The following is a 15,886-nucleotide window of genomic DNA, read 5'->3' as shown; positions in this document are numbered from 1 at the left end:
GGAGGTTAACACAGATATCAGAAGGACGTATTTTACACAGAGGGTGGTGGGGGCCTGGAATGCGCTGCCGGGCAAGGTGGTGGAGGCGGACACACTGGGAACGTTTAAGACTTATCTAGATAGCCACATGAACGGAGTGGGAATGGAGGGATACAAAAGAATGGTCTAGTTTGGACCAGGGAGCGGCGCGGGCTTGGAGGGGCCGAAGGGCCTGTTCCTGTGCTGTATTGGTCTTTGTTCTTTGTCTGACTGTCCTCTCCCCATGCAGACGGCCGGCTGTGATGGAATGCTGGGCTCCGGGGCGCGTCCGGACAAGTGCGGAGTGTGTGGGGGAAACGGCTCCTCGTGCCAGCGTGTGTTTGGGATCTTTGAGGATTCTCAGGTCAACGTGGGCTACCATAAGATCATCGCCATTCCCAGCCGAGCGACCAAGATTAACGTGACAGAGGTGGCACGCAGTCGCAACTATCTGGGTGAGCGGTGGGGGGGGGGGGGGGGGGGGGGGGGAAGTGGGGGGGGGGGGGGGGGGGAGTGGGGGGGGGGGGGGGTGGGGAAGTGGGGGGGGGGGGGGTGGGGAAGTGGGGGGGGGGAAGTGGGGGGGGGGGGGGGGGGTTGATTCTCTGACGAATGGCATTCGCGCCACACAAGTGCCAGGCAAGGACCACCTCCAACACCATCGCCCCTTCAATGGCATTGACCATCGCTGAATCCCCCCCCCCGACTATCAATATCCTGGGGGTCACCATTGACCAGAAACTGAGCTGGACCCAGCCATACAAACACAGTGGCTCCCAGAGCAGGTCAGAGGCTGGGAATCCTGCAGAGAGTAACTCACCTCCTGACTCCCCAAAGCCTGTCCGCCATCTACAAGGACACAAGTCAGGAGTGTGATGGGACACTCTCCACTTGCCTGGATGGGTGCGGCTCCCAACAACACTCGAGAAGCTCAACACCATCCAGGACAAAGCAGCCCCGCTCGATCGACACGCTGACCACAAACACTCACTCCCTCCACCCCCGAGGCAGCGTGTGAACCATCTACAAGATTCACCGCAGCGACTCGCCAAGGCTCCTTCAACAGCACCTTCCCAACCCGTCACCTCTACCATCGAGAAGGACAAGGGGGGGGGCACCAGACACATGGGGAACACCCACCGCCTGCAAGTTCCCCCCTCCGAGCCACTCACCATCCCGACTGGGAAATATATCGGCCGTTCCTTCACTGTGGCTGGGGTCAAAATCCCGGAACTCCCTCCCTAACAGCGCTGTGGGTGTACCTACCCCACACACGGGGACTGACTGATGTCCAATAACAATCCCGGAACCCCCTCCCTAACAGCACTGTAGGTGTACCTACCCCACACACGGGGACTGATTGATGTCCAATAACAATCCCGGAACTCCCTCCCTAACAGCACTGTGGGTGTACCTACACCGCACGGGGATTGACTGATGTCTAATAACAATCCCGGAACTCCCTCCCTAACAGCACTGTGGGTGTACCTACCCCACACACAGGGACTGATTGATGTCCAATAACAATCCCGGAACTCCCTCCCGAACAGCACTGTGGGTGTACCTACCCCACACACGGGGACTGACTGATGTCCAATAACAATCCTGGAACCCCCTCCCGAACAGCACTGTAGGTGTACCTACACCGCACGGGGATTGACTGATGTCTAATAACAATCCCGGAACTCGCTCCCTAACAGCACTGTGGGTGTACCTACCCCACACACGGGGACTGACTGATGTCCAATAACAAGCCCGGAACCCCCTCCCTAACAGCACTGTAGGTGTACCTACCCCACACACAGGGACTGACTGATGTCCAATAACAATCCCGGAACTCCCTCCCTAACAGCACTGTGGGTGTACCTACCCCACACACGGGGACTGACTGATGTCCAATAACAATCCCGGAACCCCCTCCCTAACAGCACTGTAGGTGTACCTACACCGCACGGGGATTGACTGATGTCTAATAACAATCCCGGAACTCGCTCCCTAACAGCACTGTGGGTGTACCTACCCCACACACGGGGACTGACTGATGTCCAATAACAATCCCGGAACCCCCTCCCTAACAGCACTGTAGGTGTACCTACCCCACACACAGGGACTGACTGATGTCCAATAACAATCCCGGAACTCCCTCCCTAACAGCACTGTGGGTGTACCTACCCCACACACGGGGACTGACTGATGTCCAATAACAATCCCGGAACCCCCTCCCTAACAGCACTGTAGGTGTACCTACACCGCACGGGGATTGACTGATGTCCAATAACAATCCCGGAACTCCCTCCCTAACAGCGCTGTGGGTGTACCTACCCCACACACGGGGACTGATTGATGTCCAATAACAATCCCGGAACTCCCTCCCTAACAGCACTGTGGGTGTACCTACCCCACACACGGGGACTGACTGATGTCCAATAACAATCCCGGAACTCCCTCCCTAACAGCACTGTGGGTGTACCTACCCCACACACGGGGACTGACTGATGTCCAATAACAATCCCGGAACCCCCTCCCTAACAGCACTGTAGGTGTACCTACACCGCACGGGGATTGACTGATGTCCAATAACAATCCCGGAACTCCCTCCCTAACAGCGCTGTGGGTGTACCTACCCCACACACGGGGACTGATTGATGTCCAATAACAATCCCGGAACTCCCTCCCTAACAGCACTGTCGGTGTACCTACCCCACACACGGGGACTGACTGATGTCCAATAACAATCCCGAAACCCCCTCCCTAACAGCACTGTAGGTGTACCTACACCGCACGGGGACTGACTGATGTCCAATAACAATCCTGGAACTCCCTCCCTAACAGCACTGTGGGTGTACCTACCCCACACACGGGGACTGACTGATGTCCAATAACAATCTCGGAACTCCCTCCCTAACAGCGCTGTGGGTGTACCTACCCCACACACGGGGACTGACTGATGTCCAATAACAATCCCGGAACTCCCTCCCTAACAGCGCTGTGGGTGTACCTACCCCACACACGGGGACCACAGCGGGTTCAAGATGGCGGCTCACCCACCACTTCCTCAAAGGGTAACTTTTATTAATTCCTGGGCCATGGGTGTCTCTGGCTGGTCCAGCATTTATTGCCCATCCCTAGTTGCCCTTGGAGGGGGCAGTTGAGAGTCAACCACATTGCTGTGGCTCTGGAGTCACATGTAGGCCAGACCGGGGTAAGGACGGCAGATTTCCTTCCCTAAAGAGAACCAGATGGGTTTTTCCGACAATGGGTCATCAGTAGATTCTTAATTCCAGATATTTTTTATTGAATTCCAATTCCACCATCTGCCGTGGCGGGATTCGAACCCGGGTCCCCAGAACATTAGCTGAGTTTCTGGGTTAATAGTCTACCGATAATACCACTGGGCCATCGCCTGACTGCTGTCCTTACCCTGTTGGGCCTACATGTGACTCCAGATCTCACAGACACACAAACACACACACAATTTGATTTATTCTTGTCAAGTGTATTAACATACAATGAAAAGTATTGTTTCTCGCGCTTTCCAGACAAAGCAGACTGTTCATAGAGAAGGAAAGGAGCGGGTGCAGAATGTAGTGTTACAGCCATAACTAAGGTGCCGAGAAAGATCAACTTAATGCGAGGTAGGTCCATTCAAAAGTCTGACGGCAGCAGGGAAGAAGCTGTTCTTGAGTCGGTCGGTACGTGACCTCAGACTTTTGTATCTTTTTCCCGACGGAAGAAGGTGGAAGAGAGAATGTCCGGGGTGCGTGGGGGTCCTCGATTATGCCGGCTGCTTTTCCCCGAGGCAGCGGGAAGTGTAGACGGAGTCAATGGATGGGAGGCTGGTTTGCGTGATGGGACTGGGCTACATTCACGACCTTTTGTAGTTCCTTGCGGCCTTGGGCAGAGCAGGAGCCCCAGACCAAGCTGTGATACAACCAGAAAGGATGCTTTCTACGGTGCATCTGTAAAAGTTGGTGAGAGTCGTAGCTGACATGCCAAATTTCCTTAGTCTTCTGAGAAAGTAGAGGCGTTGGTGGGGCTTTCTTAACTATAGTGTCGGCGTGGGGGGGACCAGGACAGGTTGTTGGTGATCTGGACACCTAAAAACTTGAAGCTCTTTCTACTTTACTTTCTCCGAACAGCCCTCCTCTGACCGAGTGTGGCACACAGTTCAGGGGGCAATGAGGGATGGGGAATGAATGCTGTACCTTGCCCCAGCGATGCCCAGAACCCCACTGCCAATGAGACCACAGCGTGCCACCGATCCCAGCTGATAGAGTGTGTCCCGCTCCACAGTCTTATTCCCTTCCTTTCCCTCTCTCTCCTCGCAGCCCTGAGGAGTCGGACGGGTCACTCCATAATCAACGGGAACTGGGCGATAGATCGGCCTGGGGTGTACGAATCAGCGGGGACCACCTTCGTCTACAAGCGACCCACAGAGACCAGTGGAGAGTCTTTCTACGCTGAGGGACCCACCACCGAGAGTCTGGATGTTTATGTAAGTGTCGGAGGGGAGTTCCGGAAAGGTTGATCACCACAGGGCCTGTACTCCTGCACCCACCCGCAGAGAGGCAGCTCCACTCTGTGTCTAACCCCGTGCTGTACCTGTCCTGGGAGTGTTTGATGGGGACAGTGTAGAGGGAGCTTTACTCTGTATCTAACCCCGTGCTGTATCTGTCCTGGGAGTGTTTGATGGGGGACAGTGTAGAGGGAGCTTTACTCTGTATCTAACCCCGTGCTGTACCTGTCCTGGGAGTGTTTGATGGGGGACAGTGTAGAGGGAGCTTTACTCTGTATCTAACCCCGTGCTGTATCTGTCCTGGAAGTGTTTGATGGGGGACAGTGTAGAGGGAGCTTTACTCTGTATCTAACCCCGTGCTGTACCTGTCCTGGGAGTGTTTGATGGGGGACAGTGTAGAGGAAGCTTTACTCTGTATCTAACCCCGTGCTGTACCTCTCCTGGGAGTGTTTGATGGGACAGTGTAGAGGGAGCTTTATTCTGTATCGAACCCTGTGCTGTACCTGTCCTGGGAGTGTTTGATGGGGGACAGTGTAGCGGGAGCTTTACTCTGTATCTAACCCCGTGCTGTCCCTGTCCCGGGAGTGTTTGATGGGGGGACAGTGTAGAGGGAGCTTTACTCTGTATCTAGCCCTGTGCTGTACCTGTCTTGGGAGTGTTTGATGGGGGGACAGTGTAGAGGGAGCTTTACTCTGTATCTAACCCCGTGCTGTACCTGTCCTGGGAGTGTTTGATGGGGACAGTGTAGAGTGAGCATTACTCTGTATCTAACCCCGTGCTGTACCTGTCCTGGGAGTCTTTGATGGGGACAGTGTCGAGGGAGCTTTACTCTGTATCTAACCCCGTGCTGTACCTGTCCTGGGAGTGTTTGATGGGGGACAGTGTTGAGGGAGCTTTACTCTGTATCTAACCCCGTGCTGTATCTGTCCAGGGAGTGTTTGATGGGGGGACAGTGTAGAGGGAGCTTTACTCTGTATCTAACCCCGTGCTGTACCTGTCCTGGGAGTGTTTGATGGGGACAGTGTAGAGTGAGCATTACTCTGTATCTAACCCCGTGCTGTACCTGTCCTGGGAGTCTTTGATGGGGACAGTGTTGAGGGAGCTTTACTCTGTATCTAACCCCGTGCTGTATCTGTCCAGGGAGTGTTTGATGGGGACAGTGTAGAGGGAGCTTTACTCTGTATCTAACCCCGTGCTGTACCTGTCCTGGGAGTGTTTGATGGGGGACAGTGTAGAGGGAGCTTTACTCTGTATCTAACCCTGTGCTGTACCTGTCCTGGGAGTGTTTGATGGGGGACAGTGTAGAGGGAGCTTTACTCTGTATCTAACCCCGTGCTGTACCTGTCCTGGGAATGTTTGATGGGGGACAGTGTAGAGGGAGCTTTACTCTGTATCTAACCCCGTGCTGTACCTGTCCTGGGAGTGTTTGATGGGGGACAGTGTAGAGGAAGCTTTACTCTGTATCTAACCCCGTGCTGTCCCTGTCCTGGGAGTGTTTGATGGGGGACAGTGTAGAGGAAGCTTTACTCTGTATCTAACCCCGTGCTGTCCCTGTCCTGGGAGTGTTTGATGGGGGACAGTGTAGAGGGAGCTTTACTCTGTATCTAACCCCGTGCTGTACCTGTCCTGGGAGTGTTTGATGGGGACAGTGTAGAGGGAGCTTTACTCTGTATCTAACCCCGTGCTGTACCTGTCCTGGGAGTGTTTGATGGGGGACAGTGTAGAGGGAGCTTTACTCTGTATCTAACCCCGTGCTGTACCTGTCCTGGGAGTGTTTGATGGGGGACAGTGTAGAGGGAGCTTTACTCTGTATCTAACCCCGTGCTGTGATGGTTTGAATTTCCCGATGTGCTTTTTTTCTTTTAGATGATATTCCAGCAGGATAATCCTGGGATTCATTACGAGTTTGTCCTTCCTGTGGATAATCCCGTTCACCCGCCACAGAATCCTCTCCAGTCCTCTCAGAGTTACGGTAAGACACAGTGACGGCAGAATGTGAGTGAGAGAAACGGAACGGCCAACTGTATTGGAGAAACACTGAGATCAACCGTCACTGCGTTTCATTGGCTAACTAGCTCTCTCTGCCACCCCCTCTCTTCATTACTGAGTGAGCGCCACACTGTGGGAGGGTCAGTGCTGAGGGAGCGCCGCACTGTGGGAGGGTCAGTGCTGAGGGAGCGCCGCACTGTGGGAGGGTCAGTGCTGAGGAAGCGCCGCACTGTGGGAGGGTCGGTGCTGAGGGAGCGCCGCACTGTGGGAGGGTCAGTGCTGAGGGAGCGCCGCACTGTGGGAGGGTCAGTGCTGAGGGAGCGCCGCACTGTGGGAGGGTCAGTGCTGAGGGAGCGCCGCACTGTGGGAGGGTCAGTGCTGAGGGAGCGCCGCACTGTGGGAGGGTCAGTGCTGAGGGAGCGCCGCACTGTGGGAGGGTCAGTGCTGAGGGAGCGCCGCACTGTGGGAGGGTCAGTGCTGAGGGAGCGCCGCACTGTGGGAGGGTCAGTGCTGAGGGAACGCCGCACTGTGGGAGGGTCAGTGCTGAGGGAGCGCCGCACTGTGGGAGGGTCAGTGCCGAGGGAGCGCTGCACTGTGGGAGGGTCAGTGCCGAGGGAGCGCCGCACTGTGGGAGGGTCAGTGCCGAGGGAGCGCCGCACTGTGGGAGGGTCAGTGCTGAGGGAGCGCCGCACTGTGGGAGGGTCAGTGCTGAGGGAGCGCCGCACTGTGGGAGGGTCGGTGCTGAGGGAGCGCCGCACTGTGGGAGGGTCAGAGCTGAGGGAGCGTCGCACTGTGGGAGGGTCAGTGCTGAGGGAGCGCCGCACTGTGGGAGGGTCAGTGCTGAGGGAGCGCCGCACTGTGGGAGGGTCAATGCTGAGGGAGCACCGCACTGTGGAGGGTCGGTGCTGAGGGTGCGCCGCACTGTGGGAGGGTCAGTGCTGAGGGAGCGCCGCACTGTGTGAGGGTCGGTGCTGAGGGAGCGCCGCACTGTGGGAGGGTCAGTGCTGAGGGAGCGCCGCACTGTGGGAGGGTCAGTGCTGAGGGAGCGCCGCACTGTGGGAGGGTCAGTGCTGAGGGAGCGCCGCACTGTGGGAGGGTCAGTGCCGAGGGAGCGCCGCACTGTGGGAGGGTCAGTGCTGAGGGAGCGCCGCACTGTGGGAGGGTCAGTGCCGAGGGAGCGCCGCACTGTGGGAGGGTCAGTGCTGAGGGAGCGCCGCACTGTGGGAGGGTCGGTGCTGAGGGAGCGTCGCACTGTGGGAGGGTCGGTGCTGAGGGAGCGCCGCACTGTGGGAGGGTCGGTGCTGAGGGAGCGTCGCACTGCGGGAGGTCAGTGCCGAGGGTGCGCCGCACTGTGGGAGGGTCAGTGCCGAGGGAGCGCCGCACTGTGGGAGGGTCAGTGCTGAGGGAGCGCCGCACTGTGGGAGGGTCAGTGCTGAGGGAGCGCCGCACTGTGGGAGGGTCAGTGCTGAGGGAGCGCCGCACTGTGGGAGGGTCAGTGCTGAGCGAGTGCCGCACTGTGGGAGGGTCAGTGCTGAGGGAGCGCCGCACTGTGGGAGGGTCAGTGCCGAGGGAGCGCCGCACTGTGGGAGTGTCAGTGCCGAGGGAGCGCCGCACTGTGGGAGGGTCAGTGCCGAGGGAGCGCCGCACTGTGGGAGGGTCAGTGCCGAGGGAGCGCCGCACTGTGGGAGGGTCAGTGCCGAGGGAGCGCCGCACTGTGGAAGGGTCAGTGCAGAGGGAGCGCCGCACTGTGGGAGGGTCAGTGCCGAGGGAGCGCCGCACTGTGGGAGGGTCAATCTTCAACCCGGTTGGTGGAAGTAGATCATTATAAGTGAATAGATTGGTGATAATTTTTTTCTGCTTGCATTGGTGGTGGTGGGATCTTGCTGTGTAAGTAGATTCTTTCCTCTGGCCGCGTGGCGTTTCGATCAGGTTGCCCGCGTGATGGGGAGCGAGTGCGGTAAGTGGCCAATCTTCCCCATTATCTCTGTCCTCCCCCCCCCCCCCCCCAACCCCCAGGCTCGCCCACCACCGGGGGTCTGAGGGAGGTGTCCGCCTTGGAAAGTGGCTCCGTCCTGACGCATCGTGGCAACCTCGGAACGCACCAGCGGAACGCCGGAACGCACGGGGGCGGCGTCAGCACCTACCACGGGAACGCCGGTGCCCACCAGGGGAGTCCCGTCCCGCCCAGGCCCCGCGGGGGGCAACGCGACCGGCGGCTGCAGGAATACCACACCGACGCACAGGAAGATCCCGTACAGGCCCAGCCTGTCTACCGCTGGACCTCGCAGAGTGCGACTCAGTGCTCCGTGTCCTGTGGGAAAGGTGAGGTCAGGGAGGAGAGGACAGGAGGAGCTTTTGGTTTGATTTATTATTGTCACATGTATTGGGATACAGTGAAAAGTATTGTTCCTTGCGCGCTATACAGACAAAGCATACCGTTCATAGAGGAGGAAAGGAGAGTGTGCAGATTGTAGTGTTACAGTCACAGCTAGGGTGTAGAGAAAGATCAACTTAATGCGAGGTAGGTCCATTCAAAAGTCTGACAGCAGCAGGGAAGAAGCTGTTCTTGAGTCGGTCGGTACGTGACCTCAGACTTTTGTATCTTTTTCCCGACGGAAGAAGGGGGAAGAGAGAATATCCGGGGTGCGTGGGGATCCTTAATTATGCCGGCTGCTTTTCCCCGAGGCAGCGGGAAGTGTAGACAGAATCAATGGATGGGAGGCTGGTTTGCGAGATGGGATTGGGTTACATTCACGACCTTTTGTAGTTCCTTGTGGTCTTGGGCAGAGCAGGAGCCCCAGACCAAGCTGTGATACAACCAGAAAGAATGCTTTCTATGGTGCATCTGTAAAAGTTGGTGAGAGTCGTAGCTGACATGCCAAATTTCCTTAGTCTTCTGAGAAAGTAGAGGCGTTGGTGGGGCTTTCTTAACTATCGTGTCGGCATGGGGGGAACCAGGACAGGTTGTTGGTGATCTGGACACCTAAAAACTTGAAGCACTCGACCCTTTCTACTTCGTCCCCTGATGTAGACAGGGGCATGTTCTCCTTTACACTTCCTGAAGTCAAACTCTCTGCCCCGGGGGTGAGGCGGGGGGGTTTCTGCGTGGCAGGGAGGGGTAGGCAGAGCGGAAGAGATGCCCTTCCCTCCCGAGCGCCCCTCACTGGCCATATCCCAAACGCAAAGGTTGGGGATTAACTATTACCAAAGTAGAGACAGGGTTGGCGGAAGCTTTTTCTCTTGCACTCAGCAGGATGGGACACAAGAATACACTAATTCGTACTGTTGCGAGGCTGGCTGGAGTAATTGTAGTTTATACAATGCTCGGGGAAAGCGTCGAGTGGCCCCATTGAAAGGTGGTGCTCAGTCTGTGCTCAGCAAGTTTAAACAAATTGCTGGTACACAGAGAGCCCAGACTGAAATATTTGTATCGAAAGGCCAAGCAGCAGTGTTACCACAGCAACAGGCTTTTGAACATGGCCAATCAATTTGAATCAGGCACTTCTTAGATACCAAGAACCTATTAAATTTGAATCTGATGGTTTTGACAACCCACGACCAATCCAATTCTGGGGGACATTCATGTGTCATCATGAATATAAAAGGAGGGGGCAGTGGGACAAAAGGAGAGAGCAATGGCACGGTGGCACAGTGGGTTCGCACTGCTGCCTCACAGCGCCAGGGACCTGGGTTCGATTCCAGGCTCGGTGTCTGTGTGGAGTCTGCACATTCTCCTCGTGTCTGCGTGGGTTTCCTCCGGGTGCTCCGGTTTCCTCCCACAGTCCGAAAGATGTACGGGTTAGGCGGATTGGCCGTGCTAAATTGCCCCTTCGCGTCATAGGATAGAATCATAGAATCCCGACAGTGCAGAAGGAGGCCATTCGGCCCATCGAGTCTGCACCGACCACATTCTCATCCAGGCCCTATCGCCATAAGTCCATGCATTTACCCGAGCTAGTCCCCCTGACACTAAGGGGCAATTTAGCACGGCCAATGCACCTAACCCGCACATCTTTCGGACTGTGGGGGGAAACCGGAGCACCCGGAGGAAACCCACGCAGACACGGGGAGAACGTGCAGACTCCGCACAGACAGTGACCCGAGCCGGGAATCGAACCCAGGTCCCTGGCGCTGTGAGGCAGCAGTGCTAACCCACTGTGCCACCGTGTTAGGTGGGTTGGCCATGCTAAATTGCCCCTTAGTGTCCAAAGATGTGCAGGTTAGGTGGGTTGGCCATGCTAAATTGCCCCTTAGTGTCCAAAGATGTGCAGGTTAGGGGGATTGGCCATGCTAAATTGCCCCTTAGTGTCCAAAGATGTGCAGGTTAGGGGGATTGGCCATGCTAAATTGCCCCTTAGTGTCCAAAGATGTGCAGGTTAGGTGGATTGGCCATGCTAAATTGCCCCTTAGTGTCCAAAGATGTGCAGGTTAGGTGGGTTGGCCGTGCTAAATTGCCCCTTAGTGTCCAAAGATGTGCAGGTTAGGGGGATTGGCCATGCTAAATTGCCCCTTAGTGTCCAAAGATGTGCAGGTTAGGGGGATTGGCCGTGCTAAATTGCCCCTTAGTGTCAGGGGGACTAGCTAGGGTAAACGCATACAGTTATGGGGATAGGGCCTGGGTGGGATTGTGTTTGGTGCAGACTCGATGGGCCGAATGGCCTCCTGTGGGGATTCTATGTAAATGCACCTAAAATGGCGAGTTGCCCTTTTAAGAAATGGGATGATGTGGGGCCCATGGGGCGGGTGAGGCCTTTCCTTGTGGGAGAGGGGAATGGGGAGAGCCGGAGCGGGGGGGGGGGGGGGGGGGGGGGGCGGAGTGGCCGGAGGGGGAGAGCCGGGGCGGGGGGGGGGGGGGGGGGGGCGGTGGTGAGCTGGGACGGCGGCGGGGGGGGTGGAGCGGGAGGGGTGGGAGTCCCGTCCTGACAATCGCCCACACGTTTTCTCCCCTCTGCCCGCAGGATTCCAGTATCCCATCTTCCGATGCGTGGCGCAGAATACGCAGGAACTGGTCCCCGACGGGCACTGCGACTCAGTGAGCAAACCGGCCAGTGTGGCAGAGGCCTGCAACACCCACCCCTGTCCGGCCTTGTGAGTACTTTGACCAGTAGCTGCCCCCAGCTCTCCCACATGTCCCCCCCCCCCCTCCCCCAACCTCTGTGTCCCCGGTGAGCCACACAGCGGCTTATCCCGCTCAGAGAACCACCTCCGATTGTCCCTCTGGCGCGCCGAGCCATCCTCCGACTCCGACTCGGACTTGCGGAGCAGGTTCAGGGAACTTCCTCTCCCGTCGGAGGGAGAAATGATAAAATTGAAGGATAGCGATGGTGTGGCCGCAAGAATTAGCCATCGTGTGACAGAAAGGCAGCCCAATGCTGCCACCTCTTGAGATACAGAGGTACTGCAGCAGTCAGACATTTCATTGACAGGTCCCTGGGGGAGTGAGTTACAGACTGGAATCTAATCGAGGGGTTCAGGGTGGTTTATATATAGAATAACAGATACCCGGGAGTGAGTTACAGACTGGAATCTAATCGAGGGGTTCAGGGTGGTTTATATATAGAATAACAGATACCCGGGAGTGAGTTACAGACTGGAATCTAATCGAGGGGTTCGGGGTGGTTTATATATAGAATAACAGATACCCGGAGGTGAGTTACAGACTGGAATCTAATCGAGGGGTTCGGGGTGGTTTATATATAGAATAACAGATACCCGGGAGTGAGTTACAGACTGGAATCTAATCGAGGGGTTCGGGGTGGTTTATATATAGAATAACAGATACCCGGGAGTGAGTTACAGACTGGAATCTAATCGAGGGGTTCAGGGTGGTTTATATATAGAATAACAGATACCGGGAGTGAGTTACAGACTGGAATCTAATCGAGGGGTTCGGGGTGGTTTATATATAGAATAACAGATACCCGGGAGTGAGTTACAGACTGGAATCTAATCGAGGGGTTCGGGGTGGTTTATATATAGAATAACAGATACCCGGGAGTGAGTTACAGACTGGAATCTAATCGAGGGGTTCAGGGTGGTTTATATATAGAATAACAGATACCCGGAGGTGAGTTACAGACTGGAATCTAATCGAGGGGTTCGGGGTGGTTTATATATAGAATAACAGATACCCGGGAGTGAGTTACAGACTGGAATCTAATCGAGGGGTTCGGGGTGGTTTATATATAGAATAACAGATACCCGGGAGTGAGTTACAGACTGGAATCTAATCGAGAGGTTCGGGGTGGTTTATATATAGAATAACAGATACCTGGGAGTGAGTTACAGACTGGAATCTAATCAAGGGGTTCGGGGTGGTTTATATATAGAATAACAGATACCTGGGAGTGAGTTACAGACTGGAATCTAATCGAGGGGTTCGGGGTGGTTTATATATAGAATAACAGATACCCGGAGGTGAGTTACAGACTGGAATCTAATCGAGGGGTTCAGGGTGGTTTATATATAGAATAACAGATACCCGGGAGTGAGTTACAGACTGGAATCTAATCGAGGGGTTCGGGGTGGTTTATATATAGAATAACAGATACCCGGGAGTGAGTTACAGACTGGAATCTAATCGAGAGGTTCGGGGTGGTTTATATATAGAATAACAGATACCTGGGAGTGAGTTACAGACTGGAATCTAATCAAGGGGTTCGGGGTGGTTTATATATAGAATAACAGATACCTGGGAGTGAGTTACAGACTGGAATCTAATCGAGGGGTTCGGGGTGATTTATATATAAAATAACAGATACCCGGGAGTGAGTTACAGACTGGAGACTAATCGAGGGGTTCGGGGTGGTTTATATATAGAATAACAGATACCCGGGAGTGAGTTACAGACTGGAATCTAATCGAGGGGTTCGGGGTGGTTTATATATAGAATAACAGATACCCGGGAGTGAGTTACAGACTGGAATCTAATCGAGGGGTTCGGGGTGATTTATATATAGAATAACAGATACCCGGGAGTGAGTTACAGACTGGAATCTAATCGAGGGGTTCGGGGTGGTTTATATATAGAATAACGGATACCCGGGAGTGAGTTACAGACTGGAATCTAATCGAGGGGTTCGGGGTATATTATAAAAAGAATAACAGATACCCGGGAGTGAGTTACAGACTGGAATCGAATCGAGGGGTTCGGGTTAGTTTATAAAAAGAATAACAGTTACCCAGGAGTGAGTTACAGACTGGAATCTAATCGAGGGGTTCGGGTGGTTTATATAGAGAGTAACAGATACCTGGGAGTGAGTTACAGACTGGAATCTAATCGAGGGGTTCGGGGTGGTTTATATATAGAATAACAGATACCCGGGAGTGAGTTCCAGACTGGAATCTAATCAAGGGGTTTGGGGTGGTTTATATATAGAATAACAGATACCCGGGAGTGAGTTACAGACTGGAATCTAATCGAGGGGTTCAGGGTGGTTTATATATAGAGTAACAGATACCTGGGAGTGAGTTACAGACTGGAATCTAATCGAGGGGTTCGGGGTGGTTTATATATAGAATAACAGATACCCGGGAGTGAGTTACAGACTGGAATCTAATCGAGGGGTTCAGGGTGGTTTATACATAGAATAACAGATACCCGGGAGTGAGTTACAGACTGGAATCTAATCGAGGGGTTCGGGGTGGTTTATATATAGAATAGCAGATACCCGGGAGTGAGTTACAGACTGGAATCTAATCGAGGGGTTCAGGGTGGTTTATATATAGAATAACAGATACCCGGGAGTGAGTTACAGACTGGAATCTAATCGAGGGGTTTGGGGTGGTTTATATATAGAATAACAGATACCCGGGAGTGAGTTACAGACTGGAATCTAATCAAGGGGTTCGGGGTGGTTTATACATAGAATAACAGACACCCGGGAGTGAGTTACGGACTGGAATCTAATCGAGGGGTTCGGGGTGGTTTATATATAGAATAACAGATACCCAGGAGTGAGTTACAGACTGGAATCTGATCGAGGGGTTCGGGGTGGTTTATATATAAAATAACAGATACCCGGGAGTGAGTTACAGACTGGAATCTAATCGAGGGGTTCGGGGTGGTTTATATATAAAATAACAGATACCCGGGAGTGAGTTACAGACTGGAATCTAATCGAGGGGTTCGGGGTGGTTTATATATAAAATAACAGATACCCGGGAGTGAGTTACAGACTGGAATCTAATCGAGGGGTTCGGGGTGGTTTATATATAAAATAACAGATACCCGGGAGTGAGTTACAGACTGGAATCTAATCGAGGGGTTCAGGGTGGTTTATATATAGAGTAACAGATACCTGGGAGTGAGTTACAGACTGGAATCTAATCGAGGGGTTCGGGGTGGTTTATATATAGAATAACAGATACCTGGGAGTGAGTTATAGACTGGAATCTAATGGAGGGGTTCGGGGTGGTTTATATAAAGAATAACAGATACCCGGGAGTGAGTAACAGACTGGAATCTAATCGAGGGGTTCAGGGTGGTTTATATATAGAGTAACAGATATCCGGGAGTGAGTTACAGACTGGAATCTAATCGAGGGGTTCAGGGTGGTTTATATATAGAGTAACAGATATCCGGGAGTGAGTTACAGACTGGACTCTAATCGAGGGGTTCGGGGTGGTTTATACATAGAATAACAGACACCCGGAAGTGAGTTACAGACTGGAATCTAATCGAGGGGTTCGGGGTGGTTTATATATAGAATAACAGATACCCGGGAGTGAGTTACAGACTGGAATCTGATCGAGGGGTTCGGGGTGGTTTATATATAAAATAACAGATATCCGGGAGTGAGTTACAGACTGGAATCTAATCGAGGGGTTCGGGGTGGTTTATATATAGAGTAACAGATATCCGGGAGTGAGTTACAGACTGGAATCTAATCGAGGGGTTCGGGGTGGTTTATACATAGAATAACAGACACCCGGGAGTGAGTTACGGACTGGAATCTAATCGAGGGGTTCGGGGTGGTTTATATATAGAATAACAGATACCCAGGAGTGAGTTACAGACTGGAATCTGATCGAGGGGTTCGGGGTGGTTTATATATAAAATAACAGATACCCGGGAGTGAGTTACAGACTGGAATCTAATCGAGGGGTTCGGGGTGGTTTATATATAAAATAACAGATACCCGGGAGTGAGTTACAGACTGGAATCTAATCGAGGGGTTCGGGGTGGTTTATATATAAAATAACAGATACCCGGGAGTGAGTTACAGACTGGAATCTAATCGAGGGGTTCGGGGTGGTTTATATATAAAATAACAGATACCCGGGAGTGAGTTACAGACTGGAATCTAATCGAGGTGTTCAGGGTGGTTTATATATAGAGTAACAGATACCCGGGAGTGAGTTACA

The 15,886-nt window shown here is 53.6% G+C and overlaps 1 protein-coding gene across 1 annotated transcript in view; it reads left to right on the top strand.

The window, feature by feature from the left end:
• Window positions 1-273: 273 nt before the first annotated feature.
• LOC144490099 (thrombospondin type-1 domain-containing protein 4-like) overlaps window positions 274-15,886 on the top strand; it is a 33,484-nt gene continuing 17,871 nt past the window's right edge. The window contains exons 1-5 of the mRNA XM_078207908.1: window positions 274-473; window positions 4,344-4,510; window positions 6,398-6,503; window positions 8,537-8,842; window positions 11,479-11,608. Coding sequence (XP_078064034.1) covers window positions 287-473; window positions 4,344-4,510; window positions 6,398-6,503; window positions 8,537-8,842; window positions 11,479-11,608 — 896 coding nt within the window. The 5' untranslated portion in view covers window positions 274-286. The remainder of the gene's footprint in view (window positions 474-4,343; window positions 4,511-6,397; window positions 6,504-8,536; window positions 8,843-11,478; window positions 11,609-15,886) is intronic.

This window comes from Mustelus asterias, unplaced genomic scaffold (genome assembly GCF_964213995.1).
Source record: "Mustelus asterias unplaced genomic scaffold, sMusAst1.hap1.1 HAP1_SCAFFOLD_2874, whole genome shotgun sequence".
Taxonomy (NCBI): domain Eukaryota; kingdom Metazoa; phylum Chordata; class Chondrichthyes; order Carcharhiniformes; family Triakidae; genus Mustelus; species Mustelus asterias.
The sequence above is the reverse complement of the archived record's forward strand: the minus strand, read 5'-3'. Positions and strand labels throughout refer to the sequence as shown.